Source organism: Micromys minutus (assembly GCF_963924665.1).
Source record: "Micromys minutus genome assembly, chromosome: 12".
Taxonomy (NCBI): Eukaryota; Metazoa; Chordata; class Mammalia; order Rodentia; family Muridae; genus Micromys; species Micromys minutus.
This window is the reverse complement of record NC_137981.1, coordinates 42,691,752-42,716,396: the sequence shown is the minus strand read 5'-3', so window position 1 is coordinate 42,716,396 and position 24,645 is coordinate 42,691,752. Positions and strand designations below refer to the sequence as shown.

The 24,645-nt window shown below is 44.6% G+C and overlaps 1 protein-coding gene across 1 annotated transcript in view; it reads right to left on the bottom strand.

Moving 5' to 3' along the window:
* The window catches only part of BCL2 (BCL2 apoptosis regulator), a 166,857-nt gene extending 142,710 nt beyond the window's left edge, over window positions 1–24,147 (bottom strand). The window contains exon 1 of the mRNA XM_080926422.1: window positions 22,402–24,147. Within this exon, the coding sequence (XP_080782548.1) occupies window positions 22,402–22,974 (573 nt within the window). The 5' untranslated portion in view covers window positions 22,975–24,147. The remainder of the gene's footprint in view (window positions 1–22,401) is intronic.
* Window positions 24,148–24,645: the final 498 nt, after the last annotated feature.

Here is a 24,645-nt window from a genome sequence, read left to right as displayed (position 1 = left end):
CAATCAAAACACTGTCAGGAAAGCTTCCATTCTGAGCAATTTAAGATTAGGCATTGCATTGTGATAACAAAGAAAGAAAGCGACTGTGCGGAGCCAGCCAGGTGCTCCATAGATGGACTGTATGACACACTCTTTGGACCATGTTTACCCAGAGCTCACACAGATGGTTCTTCAGCTATGAGAAGAACATGGAGGGAAGGTATAACATTTCACCTGAAGTCTTTGGGTGCAACAGGTATGGGGGCAGGGCTGTCAGAAAGGTTAACTATAGCACACAACTCACTAAAGTATCCTCAGACTCCTAAGATTAAGGAAGGAATTTGGAGGCTCTCCTGGATGCCGTAAGCATCTGGAACATCCTTTCTTCTGTTGCTGAGAACAAGCCATTTTAGCTAGCTTTCAACCCAAAGGTCTGGTGGCCCCAACCTCTCCCCCTTGCGGACATGATCTGAGAGGGCAGTGCAGAAGAGTCCTGCAGTGTGAAAGATGGGCACAGTCAACCCTCGGTCAGTGCTCCCAGCCAGATCTCAGAGCAGCATCTCCACATCCTCAAATAGCATCGATGGGAATGAGGTCTAACGGCACTTCAACACTCTCCTCCAGCGCAGAAACCCTGAACATCAGCCTGGGAAAGACTTCTCTCTTTTTCAGCCTTGTGAAGGAGGGGGGGGGGAGTGATGCTATGCTATGCAGAATAACATTGGTCAGGGTAGGAATCCCCCTCACACTGAAGCTGACGCCTGCCTCATCTATTCTCCCAAGCAAGTCCAATGATTACATGGAATTCTTTAGGACCACCCTTCCTTGGTGAGAAGAGGTTGAAGAGATCCCCCGAGGCAAAGATATTACACTGGCGGTGTAGACATGGGGTGCAGAGAGTATGTACACTTGAGAAAGAACAACAGGCCCAGGGGAAAAGCAACATAAAGAACATGGAATGTTCTGGACACTTAGAGGATGTCTTTGTTCAGGGGCCATAGAAAAAGCATACATACAGGAACAGCAGAAGCGTTTTTTCTCTATTCTCACACAATTTTCCCATTCTAACACAAAAGGAGCGGGAATCAAATGATAGTGGGCAATTCGAAATTCTATTTCATACTCGAAATTAGATTTCCAAGTGGGATATGCTTTAATTAGACTGTGAGAATTTCTGGAAACACTTCCTCACCCTACTTCTGATCTTTCCAGGTTCCAATCATGGAAACAGTTCATCTTTAGGTCCTTTTTAAAGAGCTAGCTGGCTCCTAGAGACCTTCAGTTCGGTGCTTTCATTGATTTATTTCTCTGAACTCTGGCTTCTCCATTCTGTGTGATGCATTGTTTACAGAGACAGCAAAGCAAACACCTGTCATTCTTAAAACACGAGGAACATAATTCAGCATCTTTTCCGCGATCACAGAATGCAATTAATCCTCTGGCTGCCTTGGTGTGTAGACCAAACCTTCTGCCACTGTGTTTTAGGCTGCTGCTGTCTAGGTCGACTCTGCCAATCTCTTCATTCCAACAGAAAGCATGCCAGGTTTTTCAGTGCTCAGCAAAGTATAATGAAGCAGAAGACGGTGACTAGGGCCCTCACTGAGGGAATGTGCCCCCGAGACCTCACTTTCCACAACACAAAGCTACCTTAATATCCAAGGATTTTTGTTGCCCTGAATATATGAAGCTCAATTAAAATATTTCCCCCAAGAAAGAAAAGCAGCAAAACCCTTCTGCCATTCTGGCTGGGAAACTTTTTAACCTATAGAAGGGTAGGGTAGAAGAAATAGTTTTAGACAAAGGGCAAGCTGTGAGTTACTAAAGCATGTGATCAGTGTGGGTGTAGGGGATTAGAACCTTTGTTAGAGCAGACTAATGATATGTGGTAGAAATAACTATTACTCGGAAAATGTCAGGATATCAGAATAAGTTCAGAAAGACAGGCAGAGAACCATGCTTTTAGGTCTCACACTGCAACTGCTATGTTTTGGTCACAGTCATAAAGGAATTCTACATATGCCTGTGTTCCATCAGGGCCATGTGAACAGTCCAAGCCAATGGTCACATGTGCCACACATCGCCCCGCTAGATGACAGAAGGAGGGGCAGTGAGAGCCAAAGGCACTCTTCTGTGATTGGAAGCTTAATAGAATTCTTTTTGCTGATTCTCCAGCCTTCAAAAGTTATGTATTCAAAATGATGAGAGACTCTCTAACCCAAGCCTCTCAGGTGAACATAAAGAGTGTAACATGTTGCAATGGTGTGGACCTGGTAAAGCTAGGACACTCCCAATATTCTGGTCCTCGGAACCCTCAACCACATCATACATCTCACCTGCCTTTCTATTCCTCAGAGCTGCACCTCTCCTGGTGGGTGACTTCTTGATTACAGTGCATTGCCTTGAAGTCCCAGACAACTTTCCTTGCTGTTCTATCTCACAGATGACTGAATCTCACTCAGAGCTGCTCAGCCATGCCTTACAATGCCAAGAACTTGACATGAGAAGAAACGATCTGCTAACAGAGACAATGTACTTGCTACCTGACCTTGCTCTTTCCCAATGAGCCTACGAACCCAACAGAAGCTTTACCTTAAAATTGAGCATCAGATACAACTTGGATGACTATGTCATGTTAGCCAGCTCTTGACAAGTTTACACACACACACTCACACACACACACACACACACCATGATGAAGTTCTCTGATACATGTTACCTAAACGTACACCTGAAAATACTTCTGAATATCTATTTATTTGTATATATATATATACAAATAATATAGTGTTTGGTAAAGACAAATGTCCAAATGGAGAAGCTCTAGCATATTTCCAACAGTCTTCTACCCACTAGAGATAGAAGGTCAAAGGCTACAATTCTATTCCCAGCTCTGCTCTAATGCTGCAGATTGGCAAGTTACCCCCACTCTGCGTCTTCCTCTGCAAAGATAAGGCAAAGCCTGCCTGACTACTTCAGTGGGCAGAGGGTGGAATAAATGTAAATAGGAACACACTCTGAGATGGGTTGTACAGGGTGCTGGAAAAAGAAAGGCCATCTTTTGCCATTCTATATAATTCCCAAACACCAAAGTAAAAAGGTGACTACATTGTGTACTAAGATGTCCAATAGAAACAATGGGAGCTATATATACCATGTTACTCCTTCTGGAGGCCATATTGGATATATTTTATTTATACTAATATGTCCCAAATACCATCCATTTAAAATGCAGTTAATATAAAAATTATATATAAATATGTATTTCTATGAATTTATATTTATTTCTGAATTCATTTGTTAATGCCAAGAGTCTTTGAAACCTGGCACATGATCTACATGTTCAACCCATCTGAGACTCACCACACTCACACATTCAACATGCATATGGGCCAGCTGCCATGTTGGAAGTGGAAACGCTATAGCCAGAGTTCCACAATGTCACATTTAGGAGGGGAATATAATTTCTTTTCAATACCTACTGCAGTGCTTTATTATTTATTAGCAAATAAATAATATATGTGTGATTAATAAATGATATACACTGTGGTGCTGAAACATTTGGGGGAGAAGAGCAGAAATAAAGTACTTTGGACATACATAAGTCTGTGTTGACTGTCTCTTGTTCCCCACACATGCAAGTCATAGGCTGTGGCTGCAGACAGAGAAGCTGCAGCTCCAGGATGCAATCCTGGGCATAGCATCTGCTAAATTGAGGAAGCCAGGACCTCCCAGCCTTCTTTAACCTGCTTCACTGCATATGCCCCCTGCCTCCAAAGTAACCATACCAAAAAGCTCAGGAACATGGTTGAAAACAGATGAGCATGGGCCCCTGGGCCCTGAATTACTGAGAAGTCATTTGCATTCTATTACGCAAATTTGCATAAAATTGGAACCATGAGAGCTTGGCTGGGTTCGCAAGCCTCACTCTTTCCTCCATGGTGACACGGCCACCGCTACTTGTCACCCTTTACCAAGGTGGTCTAGCAAGACAGACCCCCTATTAGAGTCAACATCAAAGTAGAATCTTCCCCATGCCTGCTTGGAAACTGGCATCCTCTGGGTAAAGGGTTAGGAGGCCCAGCCACACCATATGGCTGCTGCATCCTTTGTTATGACAAGAGTTGATTTATAAGACTCTGACCTATGGCAAGAAAACAGGGCTGCAGCTGATGTCCTAATGTCCCGTGACTGTATACATGCCTGAGTTCAGGAAAGCTCAGATTTGGGCCTCCAGAACCATGGGAAACCAAACCCATTATCCCTCATTCCATAAAGCCCCTGGACTCCATCCCCAAAGCAACATTGGCTTTGAGTCACTGCCTCCTCTTGGCCAGGTGCATTGAGGTGCAAATTCAAGGCAATGCCCCAGGCTAATGGCCTCTAAACCCACGCAGCCATCTTTCTTTCTCTGGACCGAAGGACATGTGAATCAAATGAAGTAACACACTCAATATGACAGCTGAACAAAGTAAATCACGCAAGGCCAAGTGTAGAAGAGAGAACAGAACACAACCAAACACTGTTTCATATTTGTTATTTTTATCTTACTTGCCCAGTTCTCTCGAAGGCTTATTCCCCAGGGAAATTCCATTTTCATTACAAAACTGGTTTCTTGTGCCAGGGGGAAAGGCTGTGTGCTGTTGTTATCGTTAGCATTGTTATTTCTGCTAAGGTCATCTCAGATGCTCTGTCTACAAGAGATAAATGGTTTCCTAAACAAGCTTCTCAGCATCCTGTAGCTGCCCATATTTGCCCCGAGTCATCACATCCAGGGCCTTGAGAGGGGCAGCTTTCTGGAAACTCAAATCTGGAGTGACAGCAGTACGGTCTTCAAGAACACCAGCTACTCTGGTGCTGGCTAGGTTCAACCCCAGCTTCACCCTGCAACCACTGCCATAGTCACCTCCCCAAACCATTGGGCCCACTGGCCACTCTGTGCTTCCTTTAGGGACAGCTCACAGGTCTATAATTTACTTCTTTGTTTCTCCATCATAGGCAAGGCCTCTAGCCAGGCCAGATGCTGTCATACCCTACTGCCCAAAATGGAGGTTAAGGGTCAGTCTTTGTGAAGTGGCCTCCCCAGAGCCACTCTAGCTGACACTGAAGGCCTCTGACCCTTATAAGTATGTGATTTTAGACACAGACAAAGATATTGATTCCGTGGTAAAGCCAAAACGCCCCTGGTAAAACAGTTTGCCCGCCTGAGAGTTCTTACCTAACTCTCCCCTCTCAAAAGTAAGGTAGGAAAAGAGAACGGGTAAAGCAGGTCACAAATTCAGACAAACTCGGCCTTCTGCTCACCTTTTCTTTCACAGTGAGTTGGGATTCACAGTGAGGTCACTAAGTGAATTTTTCAGATGAGCTGAAGCCTAAACTTTCTAACAATGTTCACCATTTACAATGGAGGTGCTTCTGCAAACCATTACCCACTTTTTCTGAATTCTCCACCTACTGTTGTGAGAAATCCCCTTGTCTGGAGAGCATTGTGCGATGGGAGACGGAAAGGACCTCTGGGGTCCTGGGTCTGCTCCATACAGAGAGCTGCATAAGACCCTGCTGTTCAGCTCCCAGACTGCCCTTCACAGTGTAGTGACATCAATCTTGATTGACAACTTGCTTGGGTAGAGAAGTGCCTAGGAGTTTGTCTAGGCTCAGTTTTCCGCATTTCCACAGACAGTTTTAGTGCGAGGGTTCTAATCCTCAACGTCTCCACCCATCGATGGGTTTGGGAACTGAATGAGCTGTTGGGAGGTAGCGAGAGGCTAGGTGTGGCAAAGGAGCCTGCCATCGAGTGTATGATTTGAAAGAATATCTTGCAGTAGCTTCTTCCTCTTTTTGTTCTATTTCCTGTCATGGGATGACCAGCTTCTTTCTCCTCTCTTCTGCTACTGTGATGATCAACATCACCATTGGCCCAGAACCAGGCGGGAAGAAGAATGAGCTAAACTCTCTGAACCTGACAATTAAAGCTACTCTTGCCCCATTGTCTCTGTTAGAGAGTTGGCTACACAGCAAGAAAAACGCCATCAGATTCTAAAACAATTGTTTTTAATAATGTTTAGACCTCTATTATTCAACTTGGTTCGGGTTTAATGCGTTCGCTGTCATGATTGGCTGATGGAAAGAAATCAATACCCACTCTTGTGAGAAAATGTCTTTTTAAATGCAAATTGGCTAAATTATTCTGCTTTGAAGAAAGCATGGTGTTCTGATGCACGCTTCATCATGCATAAGCAACCTATGTTGGGTACAGAAGAATTAACAGTGCAGTCCCGCTGCCACGCAGCAGGTGGAATAGTCAAGTTTGTACAGAGAAGCAGAAAGCAGAGGTGGCTTACCAGAAAAGGAAAAAATATTCAGTTATTATTCGATGGGAGGAGAGTTTCACTGGGAAATCACATAAGTCCTAATGATGGAAAATGGTGGCAAGTGTACAGAAGTAAACAAAACTGTTAAAATGACGTGGGAATTTAGCTCCGTGGTAGAGCACACACTCAGCATGGTGGTTTGAATAAGGCCTCCCATAGGCTCATTAGCCACTGGAGATCGGAACTGTTTGAGACGGATTAGAAGGATTAGAAGGTATAACCTTGTTGGAGGAAGTGTGTCACTGGTGGACTTTGAGATTTCAAAAGCCCAAGCCAGTGCCCATGGACTGGGATGCAAACCCTCAGCTACTTCTCCAGCAGCCTACATATCTGCCTGTTGCTACACTCCTTGCCATAATGATAATGAATTAACATTCTAGAACTGTAAGCAAATGCCCCCCCCCCCCAATTACTTCTTTTATAAGAGTTGCTGTGGTTGTGGTGTCTCTTCACAACAATAGAAGAGTAACTAAGACACTTCATGTACTTGAAGCCTCTGGCTCAATACCAAGGACCACAAAAACAAACAAAACATGACTTTTAGCTAGGTATGGCAAGTCATGCCATTAACCCCAGTACTAAAGAGGTGAACACAGGTGGGGCTATACAACCTATAGCTTTTACAGTACTCAGTACAGTACAGGAAATTCTAGTGTATGGAGTGAAAAACCTGTCTCAAAACAAACAAACAAACGATTGGCAAAATTGGTAAATGCTATATATATATATATATATATATATATATATACGACACACACACACACACACACACACACATATCTTAATACACATACACACACTGTTTCTTTGCAAGTTGGCTAGGGAACTGTGACTGAGCCCTCAGCAGTTCTGGATGTAAATGCTAGCATGTTTCACCCTGCACAGTTTCTGTTGTGTGGAATGGCCGCCACTGAGCAGAGATTTCGGAAGGCTTTAATGTGTCTGCCGTTCTGAAAGCCTCATACTCACAGATGACAGCTCTGTAACCAAAGGTTGGTGTTTCTTGGGTACATCAGGAAGAACCCCAAGAGAACTGAGGTCAAAGCGTGGGGCTTTCTTCTGTTCACACTAAAGCCAAGCTCCTCCCATGTCCCTCAAGCAGTACTTGTTATACAAACTCTACTAAAAGGCGGGAGACACCCACAGTGGGAATTCACTGGAACAGTAAGGGTTTAAAAAAAGATACAGCAGCCTTTTCAATACTTCATTGTTGGGTTATTCCTTATAAATTAAACAAGAATAAACAGTTGGCTTGTTCAGTCACCACCACAGAAGTTGGGCATTTGAGGAGCCTCATGTTGAACTTTGTCTTGCCTAATGAAAGGTTATTATTTTCCCTGGACTTAAAAAACAATTTCTCTTCCTTTTTTCTTGTGTGTGTGTTTGTCTTATGAAATACTATGCTGTTCTGCTCTTAACGTTGTTAACATTAGTTTTGCTTGGAAAAAAACACTTAATTTTGTATTTATCTGTACTAAAATTTTGTATTTATCTTTACTAAAAAAAAATTAATACATGTGATTCTTTAGTTGACTCCTGAATTTTACATTCTGTATGTGAACTTGAGGTTATTTAAATATTCAACTCATCTATGCTCAGCAATGAAGAAATATCTCAATTTTTTTTTTTAAAAAAGAGACATTTGGCCAGGTGTGGTGGTCCACACCTTTAATCCTAGTACATGGTGGGTAGAGGCAGGCAGATCCCTGGGTTTGAGGCCAGCCTGGTCTACATGACAAGTTCCACACTGGTCAGAATACATACAGAGACTCTGTATCAAACAAAACAAACAATAACAAAGACATTTAGTAGGGGAGCAGGAAGAATTTTCTCACTATTCAGAGTTTGGTGTCTACACTTCCTGGAAGAAAGGCATTTCCTGGTCTACACCAGACCTTCCTCAGACCCGGAATTAACCACACTGCATACACTCCATTCAGGAGTTAGCATGGGAGTACTAATGTGCTCTGGGACACAGGCATGGAAACCTCATCTTGGCTCTAGGTAGCTTTATTTTTGAGTAGAGAAAAATTTACAGATAACTTTCAAAAGAGATACCTCATCCTCTCGTAAATGTGAGCAGCGTTGTCATTCCACCCCTCAACTCTGGAAAAACACACACACAAAGGTCTTGTCTAAAAAAAAGAAGGGCTGGGCGTTAGGAGGACAGTGGATCTGAAGCCACAGACCTTCCCACCTTTTTATTAAAGGCATTAGGCAGGTTACAATTTGCTGGTGAAGTCACTGCCTGGATCAAGGGCAGTAGTGGGGGAGGGGGGTTGTTATTCCGAAGATGTTGACCCTTGGAAGAGTGCAGCAGTCAGGTGTCTGGCCCTGGACAAAGCAATGGTGACCACTTATTTTTCCAAAAACTGCACAGATACTGGAGCCAGAGAAGGGAGAAGAAAAGACGCCTTTAAAAGCTTCACTTTTTCTTAGCTGTGAGAGACTGTTTGGACCCCATAAAGTGAGAAAGATTTCATCTCCTTGTTACTGAAACGCAGATAACTAAGTGGCTTCTTAAAGAAAACAAAACCAAACCAAAAACCCTGCATGTACCAATTTGTCATTTTTAATGGGTCTATGTTTAAATTGCTTACATTTTTTCTTTAAGTTCCAGAGGACATTAATTAGCAGTGGGGTTGCCTGAATGTAAGAGCTAGTCTTGCTGCTCAGTGGGAAAAGTCATGAGGGTTTCCGAATCTATAATGCAGTTTCCTACTCTTAGGAGGTTACTAAGGTTAAAAGTAGGGTCTGGTACTTATGGGGGTTCAATAAGCACTTGTTTCCTTCCTTCCTTATTTTTAATGCCCAGTCCAATGCCAACTCTACAATAAATACAAAGGAGCGAGACCAACCAGAGATTCCTAAGTGGAGAGGTGCTTCAAGCATGGAATCCAAAAATAGTAGCTCTAATTAATGTTGTTGCATAGTAACTGACTTCAACCTTGTGGTAAATTTAAGGATAGAGCACTAAATTTGGGATGGTTTATGAACAAAGGCCTTTACCCTTTGCTGTGTGAACTGCAGTGGTTCTCTAAGACACACAAATCCACTTTGCCTCATGCACACAGGCTTCACACACTCTTCCTTAGTCAGTGGCTCTCCTGTTATTCAGCTAGTTATGCATGTACAGCTCTGACTTCCCCACGCTGTGGGATTCAAAGGCTGTAGGAGAAAGAGCTATTGAACACTGTGTTTTCCATTTCAGCTCTAGTCTCCTAGAACAGCACCTGGTACACATTTTGTTCTGCTTAGTTGTTGTTTGAGACAAGGTCTCACCATGTGACTATGGAGATCCTTGACATGCTATGTAGACCAGGCTAGCCTCAAATCAAAAGACACCTACCTGCCTTCACGTTTCTTAAGTACTGGGATTAAAGGTTTGTACCAGCAGTCTAGTCTTACCTTGAACTACCAGCAATCCCCCAAGCCCAGCCTTGAGTGCTGGAATTGCAGACATGAGCTACCACGCCCAACAGTAAGACTTTTTTGAGATGTTCTGCATGGAGCCTCACACTGTTGGGCAAACACTGGCCTCACAGTGACCTCATAAATGTTTTGTTGAATGGGAGAAGTAGGGTCCAGGCCCTTTAGCACTTCAGTGTTAGCCTAAAGATAAAAGCTCTACTATTCTTTTTAATTTAATGAGTGCATGCCCATAGTTTACCTAGAAAAGAGCCCATTTTTGAAGGCAAATAAAAAACCACAGTTACTGGTTAGGTATTGACAACCAAGAGCCACCATTGGTGTCATCATCACCAAGCTTTGCTCTCTCTCTCTCTTGAGGCATGGGAGGGATGGGGGAAATTAGAATTGTCCCATGTAGTAATATAGAAGTCCCCAATTAGCCCTTTAGGAATATTCTTTTAGAGCCAAGACTACCTGGCTCATAAGTCCCCACAAGGTCCTGAGCTCATGTTTAGGCATCAGGCATTCTATTCCTCTCTCTCTCTCTCTCTCTCTCTCTCTCTCTCTCTCTCTCTCTCTCTCTCTCTCTCTCTCCCCCTCCCTCTGTATGTGTGTGTGTGTGTGTGTGTGTGTGTGTGTGTGTGTGTGTATTTGGCCTTGAATCAATCACAGATTAGGCATACATTCTATCATTAAGCCTCATTTTATTCTTTGTGATTGATTGGTCTATTTATTTTGCAATAGAAAGTAGTAGAGGGTACATATTTCCAAAATCAAATAGGCTGATCCAATTCCTATCAAGTAATCTGGTGTCTTAGGACAGTGGTTCTCAGCTTTCCTAACATTGTGACCCTTTAATATAGTTTTTCATGTTGTGATGACTCACCAACCATAAAATTATTTTCACTGCTACCTCATAACTGTAGTTTTGCTACTGATATGAATCATAATGTAAATGTCTGTGTTTCCAATAGCCTTAGGCTACCCCTGTGAAATGGTCCTGAAGAGGTCGTAACCCACAGGTGGAGGACCACGGCCTTAGGAAACCATACTAGGACGGTGAGTGATCTACCAGGTACCAAGTACAGCACCTCCCCAGCTTCCTGGTTCTAAACACCGCCAGCAAGTTTTCTTCTCCAGAGATACAGAGTGTGGGCTGGAAATCCCTGAGAAGGCATCTGTAGTACCAGCCTTTCTTAGGCCCCCCCAACACAGCAACTCCACAAAATAGTTTTTTTTCTTTCAAGTATAAGAAAATTCTGTGACAGCTGCCCTCCATAACTGAATTCTCCTCAAGGAAACGCCAATGAACTGATCTTTTAAAAGGGGGGTTATTCCACCGTGAATTCTAGCCATGGGAGGCTTTCGACCAGACACTGCTGGTTTAAGGGAATAGGAGGTGAGGTGAGATTCTCAAAGAACTAAAACAACAACCACAGCTCCTTAAAAATAGGTGTGAGAGGTCACTGTAGTTTAAAAAGAAATGGGTGGTACTTGAAATACTCAGTCTTCTGCCCATATCTTCCTCAATAATTGGCATCCTATACCTGTATCCACACTGCCGTTCCTGAGGCCAGGCACAGGGCTTCTCATGGTCCACTCATACCTTCCCAGTCCCCTCACCATCAACTGTCTGAGGGGCTCAGATCAGCTGTGTGGAAAGAGCCTTTTCCGGTGGCGTGTCGCTAGCATCCTCTCTGATACGGTTGTCCTGTGTTCTCTGTACTCCTCGGTCCCTATAACCTGTCAGCTGGTCCCACTATTCCCTCTTTATTAGGCTAACTCTGTCTCTCCTGCAGGCTTCAGTCTACTCCCTGGGGTGCCTTCCTGACCTCACAGATGCCTCTGTTACAGCTGCATCCTTCTCCCACAGCACGAGGCATGCTTGTCGGTGCTGGCTGATTCTGGATCCCCTGCACCTCCGGGACTGAAAGTCAGAAGACCATCTTGCTCCAGGACCTGACCTATATACAAACGTTATCATCTGGATATGAAATGCCACCCCCCTACAGGCCTATATTTGTCCTGTTTATGTGCACGAGTGTTTTTCCTGTAAGTATGTCTGTGAAACACTTCCATGGCCAGTGCCAGATGAAGTGAAAAGAGGCCATCACACCCACTGGAAGAGTCACAGATCGTTATTAGCTACCATGTGGGTGCTAGGAACGAAATCCAGTTCTTCTGGGAGAGTTAGCTGGTGCGCTTAACCACAGAACCATTTCTTCAGCCCCAGGCCCACGTTTTAAATGCTTAGTTCCTATCTGGGAACTTCAGAGGTAGACACTAGTTGGAGAAAGTGGATAATGTGGCTCAGTTCTTGAGGGCATCTCACCGTGAAACTCTGATCTGCCAAGAATCAGATCATGGCATCTACCATAAGCTCTACACCATGATGCTCTGACCAAGCACTAGGGGTCATGCAACCACAACTGAACCCTCTAAAACCATGAGCCCCCCCCCCCCATCTTCCTTCCTTGTGTACTTTCTGTCGGGTACCACGGTTAATGTTATATAAACATAATTAGTACACTATGGTGTGAAAAAGTCATATAAATTAATAGTTGACTTATTGTTCTATCTTCAGTAAATGATGGCCAATTTTTAAAAAAATGTTCATTTAATACCAAATGCAAAAAAAAAAAAAAAAAAAAAATAGAAGTTGGTCCTTAGTAATGACAACCAAGGCAGTCTTTTCCAACATTTTACTGTGCCAAACAGGTAGGGGTTTTAAGGCAAAGTCAAACATCTCCACTCACGTTATCCCTCCCCTCAATTTTCCATGTTTTTAAATCACTAATTTGCTCACTGGTCATGCCCTTGAAATATTTCTTATAAAAGGCATCTTCAGATTCCAATACCATGGATTTTCATCAGTTAATTTTTAATCGGGCCAAATATTAAACGCTCACATTAACCAGATAAAGCCACTGATTTGCAGTGACAGCTTGTGTTATTCTCAGACACAGGCCAAGCATGAAATAGAAAACTAATAACCCTTAGCTGTATTCTCAAAGTATCATTTATGGGAAAGAAAACTACACTCAAAGACAACTTGTGCAATGGCTGTTGCTGCTTCCCCTGTGCTGCAAGCTGTTGCAGAGCAAGCGAGCTCATTTTCTCACGATGTGGGCAAGCTTAAGATCCCTCTGTCAGTGCATGTATTCATTAAGAAGGAATCTGGCAGTTGGACAGGGGACAGATAGTTTGGAGACCAGGCCAATTATCTGGGTGTCCTTTATAATTTGAAGTTTCTGAATTCACTCAAAGATAAGCCACTTGAAGAGGGGCTGGCAATGGGAAAGAGGCACAGATGGCCATAGAAGAAGAGAGGGAGAAAGGGGGAGGGGAGTCAAAAGAGAATTTGCTTGCGGTTTCATTCATGGGGACAAATCTGCAAGTTGACACATCCGTCTTTTTAAAAGCCCCTGGAGAAGTATGGTCAACCTTCATTACAAGTAAACAAATCGTACGATCTTTCTCAAACAGATGATAAATGATGAGCAACAAGGCTTTAAAGTTGCTTTATGCCAAGAGATGAGGGTTCTTAAAACACAGATTCCCCCGGTTCTCAAAAACCACAGAGAGGCTGTGAGTCTGGCTTGAACCAGAACAGATCAAACGTAGCCAAAGATACTGGGCCAACACTGTTACTGGTGACAGCCCTGGTGGTCTTCCTATTGGTCAGCATCTTTAGAAATGAAATCTTAAGCTCTCTAAACTTTGGAAATGCTGACCTGAACTGACTTCCAGCTTCAATGGGCTGCTTGATTTTATCATTTATCTTTACGACTTAGGTGCAATTCTCTTAATATTTCAGTTAGCACACCAATCGGAGCTCAAATCCACCTTACCCCCTCCTCGAAAGCCTCGCACGAGCCTTGCTTTCTTTAATGATAAGGTAATAAAAATCTCAGACATCAAGTCAGGCACCGTTTGGGTTAGATCTGAAACAGGAGGAGAGCCAAAGGAAAGTACATGTGTGGAATCTGTGTGTATATCGACTTCGTATAAACCATCCCAATGTTGGCATGGAAAGAGTAATATCTGAGGAATGTTTAGTGCAAAGCCAAATCCAGAAGATCTACCTTTATATTATACTTCCTTCATTCAAAGGAAAAGATACAAGGAAATTACAGGTATGTTTTCAATAAATATTAATTAAGAAGGCGGGTGTGACAGTTGAACACAGATCACTCATTAAGGGACTAAGACAAGACTGGCCAGTTAGGATGAGCTAAACACCCAGACTGACTCACTAGAGTCACTTCATTAATCCACTCTTTTCACAGTGTACTGTTTGTTATAAAACACTATGCTCACGTATGAAAGATTATATCTTGAATTTAATGGGATAAATTAGTTCACAGGAAAGTTGCAGTGACTCCCAAAGTCCCTTGAATTTAGATCACCAATGGAGAGCCCTAGCAGCAAGCAGAACAATACTAGTTCAGCTCAAGGTAAATCACTGTTTTCGAGTGGGAAGACAGGCTCAGAAAAGCAAAGTTTTGGCCTGAACCTAAAATCCAATCCAAATACTGCTGGGGAAAGGTGGCTGTGAACAGCAGCAAAAATGGCGGACTCAGCAGGAGTGCTTGGGAAGGCTTTGAGGAACTAGAGGAGCAAAGGGCTGCCATAAGCCCACATAGCTTAGGCACAAAGGCAGTTAATTTCTCAGCTTGTTTCCCCTTGAGTGTCTGACGCCTACCTTTCACTGTTTCCTTCGCTCTTTCACCTGGACAACCTCCTAAGGGCCCGAGGTGAGCTAGTTTAAATTCAGACTCATTATATTTACCCACAATGCAACATGGCAAGCAGGCCTTCTCTTCTCTGGAAGATAGTGCCCTCCCTTCTCTGAAGACAGTCTTTTTTTCCCCCAGCCAGCTGGTCTACACGCCAAGTCTTCTGATTCTTTCTGTCCCTCATTCCTCACGGAATCCAATCTACCTAGCCGATTCCATTCCTCCATTCCCATGAATGTGCTTTCCATTCCCACCGAGCATCAAGCATCACCGGTATTTCTCTAACATATACATCCTTCTCTGTTACATCCTTCTCTGTCACAGGATCCTTTCAACATCAGTCAAGTTATATACACCTGTGATGGCCAGTCCCACTTGTCAACTTGACTACACTGGCAATCCAGAAATAGAGGGCATGCCTGTGATCTGGACCTTGAGGCTGGAAGATACAGGCTTTTGGTCCAGATCTTGAGGAATTGTGGCCAAAAAAACCTTAGGCCCAGGCAAGGTGGTAGACACCTTTAATCTGGACCATACCTTCTGCTGGAGGCTACATAAGGATGATGGAGAAGGAAGGCTCACTCTTCTTCACCTGCTTGCAATGACTTGCCAGCACATCTGTTGGAACCCACTTCTCCAGGATTCCAGCTTACACAGAAGACCAGCAGAAATACCCAGGCCTTGTGGGATTGAGCAACTACTAGATTCTCAGACTTCCCATTCTCAGATTGCCCATTGTTGGGTTAGTTGGCCTGCAAACTGTAAGTCATTCCAATAAGTCCCCTTAATAAGTTCTGTGACTCTAGAGATCCCTGACAAATGTAACACCTCTGTCAGTTTAGGACCAGAGGCTACATTCTCTAATAATCTCGGGGATTAGATTATTCCCAGAGTGGTCTTGCTGCCCTAATCAAGCAAGATCTCCCAATTCAATACACGATTCGAACATCCTTGCCTGCTTGGTGGCTCTGGGCCCCACTGCCTTAAAGATTCCCTCCCCACATCTCTTACCTGTTCTCCAAAGTTTGCTTCAAAACTATCTCCCACATGGACCTGTCCTGGGGTACCTTCTAACTAGAGTAGCTCTCTGTCCACTAAAAAAGGATAAGAACCTGGCTACTGACAGATTTCTCCCAGTCCAAATGTTCATCCTTTTAAAAATAAATTATTGGACCAAAAACACCTAACACCAAGTTTTTCATGCATAGGTTTCTAATAAATGTTTTCCTTTATGAGAAAAAAAAAAAAAAAAACAGTTAGTGTATATGTTTCCCTACAAAGAAGAGCCGTGCTGGGCATTGTTCTAGAGCCTGGTAACTTGAGGTTAAAGTTCATGGGCAGCTACTCGTTTTTCTTAATGCTTCCTCGGATAAGTTTACTCCTGTGCTACCATTTCCATGTTTAGTAAGTGGCTCTGCCTCATTATACTTATAATTTTGTTGCAAAACACTAGGGGGGGGGGGGATATAAAAGATGCTGGCAAGAATCCAAAGAGGAAGTGGCTGAGCCATAGTCCTGGCAGTACCAGAGCTGCCATCCTGCGTGGAATAGTCTCTCCCTACCCCACGAGGTGAATCAACGTGCCCAGCGGATGGCATGACTCAGGTTGATTTTATTTCCATCCTAACTCTAATACGGGTTTGTACTGTACACCAGACAAGAGGCCGAAGCATCTGTCCTCCCATCTTCTTTTGGAAATTTCAGATGCAGCTGAGAGGGGAGGTTTGGCTGCGATTCAACTTCAGACTTAATAACACAGATATAAAACTGGTCCTGCTGCAAAGCAGAAGTCTCGGCGATGCACCTCAGAGAGCCGGAGAGATGCGGAAAAACCCAGCCTGCAACTCGAACCCCTTGTTTGGGGCGCTACATATTAACATCTGTAAACGTCCCCTTATTCTCTTACAGCTTAACTGTCTCTTTGATAGCTTAAAATGGAGAAATATAGCAATTGGAACTGTCACAAGAAAAGACAGATTGGTCTCAATGGAACGAAAAAAAAAAAAAAAAAAAAAGAGATCCCTTGAAAAATTAAAGTTTCTCTTGACACAATGGGCTCTCCGTTTGTTTTCAGGAGAGGTAATAAAGAACGAAGCCGGTCATAAGCTTCTGAGTCATGATGCCGAAATCCCAGAGAGCAGATTATTAACTAAAAAGAGAATACTCTCTAGCCCCAAAATCCTGAACGGACAAAACAAAAACAGCCGGACAGAACTGTAAGATTGCCTAATGGTTTGCCATGGAAGTCTGAGCTCACAGGTGATGTGCGTAAAAGAGGGTGTGTTCAGTTCCATGGTTTTCCTGCATCACCCCCCCCCCCAAAAATGTACCCAAGATGCAATCCAGAGTGGCTACTTGTTATCAAGATCCCCTTGGAGCATGTTGAAGGGCGGGGCTGGGGAAGAGGTCCTTACAGTGGGTTATCTTAGTTACCCTCATCAAGGCAAATGCCTGCTAGAAACACCCACTGCAGGGATCCCTGCAAGACAAAAACTATGCTCTGCTCTGGCTGGAATTTGTGATCTCAGGAGGCAAGGGGCAGTTCCTGCCAACAGAATTTTTTACCTGCCTTTCTGCCTGTGGCAAGGTCAGAATCTGCCGAGTTATACTGTGGCTTTAGTAAAATCTCACTACTTTCTACCTCCTGGAAGAATAGAGATGCAACGCCAAGCTCTCCATGTGAATCCTACCCCTCAACTGTTGCATGGTGACAAGGAGCTAACCCAAGGTGCCTATGAGAGAATCTGCAAAGCCATAGGGAGAGAAAGCATCATTAAAGTCATTAAACTATCTTGCTCAGAGGAGGCCGGGCTAGCACCACACAACTGGTTCCTATCAAATGGCCACCTGCGAGGAGACCTTGTGAGAGGGGAAAGAACTGTTTAATTTTAAAACTTTCCCCATCTGCATTTAAAGAGGCCCACAGGTACCAAACACGGTTGCCTAGGAACACAGTGAGAGTGTAGTGCGCCTGTCCCTGTGAATTGTGAATCACATTTCAGAAGAGAAGCAGCTGATAACAGAAAAGTACCAGGTCAGAAACCAAAGCAAAGGAGATGCTTTTTCTTCCTCTCCAAGGTCGAAGGTGGGCTGGGGGTGGGGGGAGAGTCTTTTGTCTGGTCCAAAGCATACTTGCATCTTTCCGTGTACGAGAAAGAATTATTTAAGACACTTTCTACAAGCTACTATGTTCTAATTAGTGAAAGCCTTGTTTTGTCTTTCCCTTAAAACACTTTAATGAAATTCTCTTAAACCTGTAGATTAGTGTTTATTAAGTCTATTCAATGTGAAAACAGTGTTTAGTTGATTACTATGTAAATGGGGAACTCCCCCCACCTTTCAGTTCTCTTAATTCTATGTCTATGTTAAATAGTTAATTTTTTAAAATTATTACCTGCATCTGGCCCCTTAGTTAAATGAGCCTCAATGCACACACACACACACACACACACACACACACACACACACACACACACACAGCCATATGGCTAGAAACAACTTTAAGATCAAAACTGAGGTACATGCAAAACAACATACTTCTTGTGTTTTTCTTTCTAAGTCCAGGACCTCACTTGCTGAGCTCCTGGGTGCCCTACTAAGACACAGAGAACCCTAGCCTGCGATTTATCCAGGTTGTGGGGAGCTTTCCTTCCCATATCCCCAACCTAATCCAGGGCCCGACACACGTGAAACCTGCCATGCTGTTCTGCTAGAAACTCAGTCCTTGAATGATTAACCTGCTCAGATGTGCGAAGAGTGAAAGACAGATTTCATAGGAAGATGAGCTCAGAGTGGTCTCTATGTTAGGTCGGTGCCATAGCTGAGAAAGGTAATATCAGATCGCCTTAAAAAGGGTTAGCAGAACCTTTGACTCCCACATGCAATAAACCTCTGGGGAGGGGGGGGCACAGGACGTTGTGCTTGTACACAGCAAAGACAGTACTGTTTTCTTGTACAAATGCGCTCCTTTGCTGACCTGCTATAAAGACACAGTAAGTGTCCTTAAAGCAAGTGAGATGGCGCACCGCGAGGGGACTCCCCCACTGTAAGGCACGAAAAGACCAAGCCAATGTTGTTGCACACAGTTATCATCTGGCCAAGAAACAAAACAAGACGAAGACAAGGAGAAGGGGGTGGGGGGGGAGGCAAGGTTTTGGTTTGGTTTCCCAAACTGTTTGTGGTAGGTATGTGCGGTCTACAGTGTTTAAATAACATGACAGGTACCGATTCAATCAAGGATTGCTGAAATGAACAATCTGCTCTTTGTAGAAAGCACAAGTGAAAGGGACAGGACACACAAAATAAAACCTTTCCAGTGTAAGCTAAATAGCAACGAGAACTCCAACCCAGACAAGAGAACACAAGGGACTGACGTGCACAAAGTTCCAGAAAGACAGTCAACAGCACATGACTGAGGGCTCCAAGACCAATAACGTGACTTTTTTTTTTTTCCCTTACAAAATAAATTATTGAAAGTGGTCATGGGATTCCTAGCAGACAGAGATACACAGTTTCCCAAGCAAAGTTCATCAGGGAATGTATTATTTAGGACTGGATCATCAGAATGCTATTTTTAATACTATCAGTTCGCTGCCAAAATTGGCCATGCCAGCTGATACTGGCCACTGGGAAAATGGTGCTCTTTCATGTAGTTCATCCACAGACATGAGAGTGGGGTTTCAAAAGGTATCCAGAGGGGGAAACTACTTGCTGGCTAACTACCTAAAACAAAGGGGGCTGACCTCTACTGTGTACAGAGATAAGAGCTGCCCTTTAGCTGCCGAGGAAAACCAATTCCACTTTAATAGCACCAGTAGCGCACAACACAAACTCCAGAACCACCATGAGAAGCTCTTGAGAGAGGAATACAGTTGGGCTATTTAACTTCTCTCTCGCCTTCATTCTCGACTCCTGTGGGGGGGGGGGTGGCAGTTGCTGTAGTGGACACCTGAGAAACAGGATTCCAGGGTCACATTCTGGACCTGGAGCCCACTAAAAGGTCAACGGAATCCACGGCAAGGAATGACCCTTCAAAACCAAACCAGACCAAACAAACAAGAAAGTACCCATATCCAGAAAGGACCAAGTGGCAGTCAGTGCCCTCAGACTTTACTGTACATAGAAACCAGAGATTGTGACTCAATGGTACTGGAGGGAAGCCTGGGATCCTCTGCCCAAGAAGGGTCCCGGTAACTGCCATGCTAGGGGTCTGTAAGGCCACAGACGTGCTCTAGGATGACTGCTGTCTCCCTACTCTCTCTCTCTTCCCTTCTCCAGATGGCACAAAGCCCTTATTCAGACGTGGGGCTAAGCCACACTCTGCTTTAAACCCAATTACTTCTTTATTCCTTATTGAATTTGCAGGTTCTGGGAGCCTCTATGAGAAGCTGGTCCTTCCACGGACAGTTTTCTCTGTAATGAAACACGGAACACTGTCTTCCCCAGTCTTGGAGCAGAAAACAATACGTGATTTGAGCTGTAAAGCTCCAAGGGTTCTGTGTGGGTCTATTGCCACGCTGCTCTGCTAACCATGGGGTATTACGTCCACCATCCCCATCATTATCTCGCGTCATGAAAAGAAGCCCTCGGCTGAAACGTAGCTATGATTATTAAAATGTCACCACAGTATGCAGCATGCTAGAGATAAAATCCTGACTAACATAAAATTAAAGGGAAATCTATACGCCAAATGCCTAAAACAAACATTTACATTAATAAGACATTTGAAACCATGGGCTGATATTGACCAATCACTAAGAACTCTCAAATACTCTCACGTTTATTCCAAAGTGTTCACATTTGATTCCATTTCCTGGAACATACTCTTGTCAATGTAATTTCTTTTCCTGCACAGTCATCCATTTATGTGTTGTTCTGAAAACTATTAGACATGTGTCTCTCTGTGTCTCTTCTTCTTCTTCTTCTTCTTCTTCTTCTTTTTTTAACCATCATCCATTTGTGGTTCTCTATGACTTATGTTTACTATAAGAGGCGTTGTCAAAAAAAAAGTTTTTTTTTATTATCTCTTCCAATATGCCATTGTGGTTTGACTTCGTAACATGAAGCCCAAGCATTTATCAACCTCAGATACCTGTTGACCACAAAGATAGGCCCTACAACAAAAACTTGATGATGAACACAGAAAAAGGAGATGCTTCATTTAAAGAGAAACCTCAGCTGTCTGATGTGTTAACATATTGCAAGCCGACACCAAAGGTCAGGTTGTATCTGAATTTCTATCAGAAACATACGGTCCTGTTTCCCACCTTTTTATTAACTGGATAGTCAATACCACACATTCACTGCTTTAGATTTCTTTCAAATAGGAAGAAACATTTATTTTTTTTTAAATAAAAATATAGAGTAATAAACCTAAATCAGTTTTACTTTGACTTTAAAATGATTCTTCTGGAGCCTGAAGTTCCCATCTCTTTGAATACAGTGGCAATAAAATAAAATAAAATAAAATAAAAAATCAAGCCACCTACTTAACTAAATGTCTAACAAAATAGTTGCTATCCTTCAGCCAAGTCTTCCAGCATCGCTAACAATCTGATCCTGTGAGATGTCAACAAACAAGCAATTCACAAGGAGCATGTGAATGTCAAGCATTTAAACTCTGATATTTGAGTTAATTTTACTTTTAAACACTGAACAGAGCCACCAATATTTTGTCAACTTTGGTCAAATAAGATCAGATGTTCACATCAATCATCTATTTTTCTTGGCTTTTTCTTTTCGGGGGCCTATGAATATTAGCACTTCTTGCAAACTGTAGTAAAAACACAATGTGCTTCTGGATATTTGGTTCACATTCGGTCAGTTACAGACTTTTGTTCCTGTTATGTTCTACTTTTTAAAAAATTACTCATTCTCTTGATACTACCCAGGCAGGGCTAAAACGAAAACCCTTTTCATTAAGACAAGGTCTCTTAAAAAAAAAATGTAAGGATAATTATTGCTTTCTCATAGCTCAATTGTTTTATGTATAACAAGCCTTGAGTTTGTTCTCTGCCCCCAAAGAACCAGGAAAAAGCTTAAATCATATGGTAAAATATGGAAGCTCGACCTCCCAAGATACCAGAAAACAATCACCCCACAGATGCTCATCAAAATTATGGTTACAAATCATTTGAACTTGTTAGAGCTGGTCAACAGCTAAGTGGATTCCACTACTCCTCCCATAGGCAGCCTAACATACACCTATTCGGCAGTGGAGACTGAAAAACTATGTAGACTGTGGGTAGAGATAAGCAAAAGACATTAAAGCAGATGCAAACCTCTAAATCCCTGCAGACTGGCTGATGGAAAAAAAGCACCCACGGCCCGTTTCAGGGTGCGCACATACCATGCCCACTGGGGTTATGGCATAGACTGACTGGATTCCACAAACATCCACGAATACTTAAGCTTACCTTTTTACAAGCTTAGCTATGATTTCCAGGAAAAGGAGCCGTGTTGTTTTTCTTTGGGAAAACGTTCCCAAGTGAGTTAGAAAAGGTTTGCCTGCGTCCTCTGGTGGAGCCTGTTTGTCTAGTTGGACCTTTTTAAGTTTGTTAGTCCACCAGAGGAGATAAGGATGCACCGGTCGAGAAGGAGCACTGGAGGTCTGGTTCCTGCACAGGACCCAAAACTCTGAGTCACTAGAGGGATACAATTTATCTCCAAATCCTACTGAATCAAAAATACTGACCCTTTGCTCTCTCACAGCCAGAGGGCAGGAGTTAACTCAGTGTTGGCAGGGTGTCCCAGAGGAAAGGAGGGAGGGGCCAGGGGAGCAAAGCTACAAAGGCGATTTTATTCCATCAGTGGCCCATTTTGACCCAGAATCCACTCACACCCCAACCTAAGCATCTTGGCCTTGAGATCAACGCCCAGACTCATTCCACCAGACATGCACCTACCCAGCCTCCGTTATCCTGGATCCAGGTGTGTAGATGCCGGTTCAGGTACTCAGTCATCCACAAGGCGATGTTGTCCACCAGTGGTGACATCTCCCTGTTGACGCTCTCCACACACATGACCCCACCGAACTCAAAGAAGGCCACAATCCTCCCCCAGTTCACCCCATCCCTGAAGAGTTCCTCCACCACCGTGGCAAAGCGTCCCCTCGCGGTGAAGGGCGTCAGATGCAGCTGACTGGACATCTCTGCGAAGTCGCGACGGTAGCGACGAGAGAAATCATCCCCAGCCCGGCGGAGGGTCAGGTGGACCACAGGTGGCACAGGGCTAAGCGCAGGCCCAGCGGTGGCAACGAGGGGCCGTAGAGGCGATGTCCTGGCAGCCGTGTCCCGGTGCACAGAGGGCGTTGGGTTGCTCTCGGGCTGGAAGAAGATGCCAGTGGTGGGGGCAGCCCCGAGGGGCGTGGAGTCCGCATCTCCAGCATCCCACTCGTAGCCCCTCTGTGACAGCTTATAATGGATGTACTTCATCACTATCTCCCGGTTATCATACCCTGTTCTCCCGGCTTGCGCCATCCTTCCCCGAAAAGAAGCTGCAGGTACCAACAGCACTTCGCGTTCCGGCTCCCGCCCCACGGCCCCAAAAGAGGGGGGGAAAGAACAGTTATAATCCAGCTCTTTTATTGGATGTGCTTTGCATTCTTGGATGAAGGGGTGTCTTTAGTTACGCCGAACACTTGATTCTGGTGTTTCCCCCTCGGCATGAGATGCAGGAAATTTTTATTCAAATTCCTTTAGGCTTTTTATTTCATGAGGCACATTATTTATTAAGCTTTGTTAATATCAGTCTACTTCCTCCGCAATGCCGAAAGGTGAGGAGGCGGGACGACCTAGGAAGTTAAAAATCAGGTGTGTTTTCCTTTATATATTTATGATAAGAAAGGTATATCCGCTACAAGTTACACGTTAAAGAAAATGCATTAAACTGTCTTGGAATTAAATTTGCTCCAATGCACTGGAAGTAAAAAAAATATTTCAAACGCGTCCATTGAAAGTTACATTAAACCAAATTCCTGTGCAAAGAACTTACTGAATTTTCTAAGGACGGCATGATCTTCTGTCAAGTTTCCCCCTTTTTTGGCAAAACCCAAACAAATGCATAAGGCAACCACACCATCGATCTTCAGAAGTCTCCTTGCATAAGCTTCTTTGAAACTTGCAGTGAATCGGGAGTTGGGGTCTGGGGGATAGGTGGAGAAAAAATCCGGAGGGTTTCCAGATTGCGTCCTCACACTCCGGCTTCACCGAGAATGTCAATCCGTAGGAATCCCAACCAGAGATCTCAAGAGCACCGCAGCGGGGCAAAAAGGCAGCGGCGGCGGCAGATGAATTACAATTTTCAGTCCAGCATTTGCAGAAGTCCTGTGATTCTACCCCCTTCTCGGCAATTTACACTCGCGCACACACGCTGGAGCGCAGGCATGGATCCGTATCCACCGGACCGCTTCAGACCTCCAGGGGAGAGAGACACGCCAGGGGGGACGATGGAGGAGCAGGGGGTTGCAGGGACCGGGGACCGGAATCCTCTTCTGATTAAACTCCGCAGGGCCAATGCGTTTTCCGAAAGGGGGAAAAAAGGGCAGCTTGCTAAATGCAGGCAAGGACGCGCTGGGGCCGCCGGTGCCCAAGGAGCAGCCCGCGCACTGTGTGTGGTGCGCTGCGGGAGGAGGTGGTGGGGGAGGGTTTGCCTCCCCCCTCTTTTTCCTAAAAAGGATGACTGCTACGAAGTCCCCCCCCCCCGGCCCCCTCTTCCGCTGCACCCCACCGGCGCACCCCGCCTCCGGGCTGCGCACCCTTTCTCCTCCTCCGCTGCGGGCGGCGCTGGCGGCCGCCTCCTCGTGCTCTCGCCGCGCAGCCCGTTCCGCGGCGACCGCTGCGGCTGGGGAGGGCCCCTGGCACCTCGGTGTTGGCGGCGGCGGCTCTGCGAGGACCGGGACGCGGGGCGGGAGGACGGGCCGGGGAGGAAGGGGGCGGGCGCGGGGCGGGGGGCCCGGCCTCTTACTTCATTCTCCGCCGGAGCGCCTGGTTTCCTGTACGTACGTCACCGTTCATTCAAAAAAAGAAGAAAGAAAGAGCCCTCCTCTGAGCGCCCGCCCGCCGCCTCCGCCCGCCCGCCGCCCGGGTTAAAGGCGCCGCGGCCGCCCCGGGGAGCGCGCGCCCAGCCCCGGCCGCTGGCCTGGGTGGCGG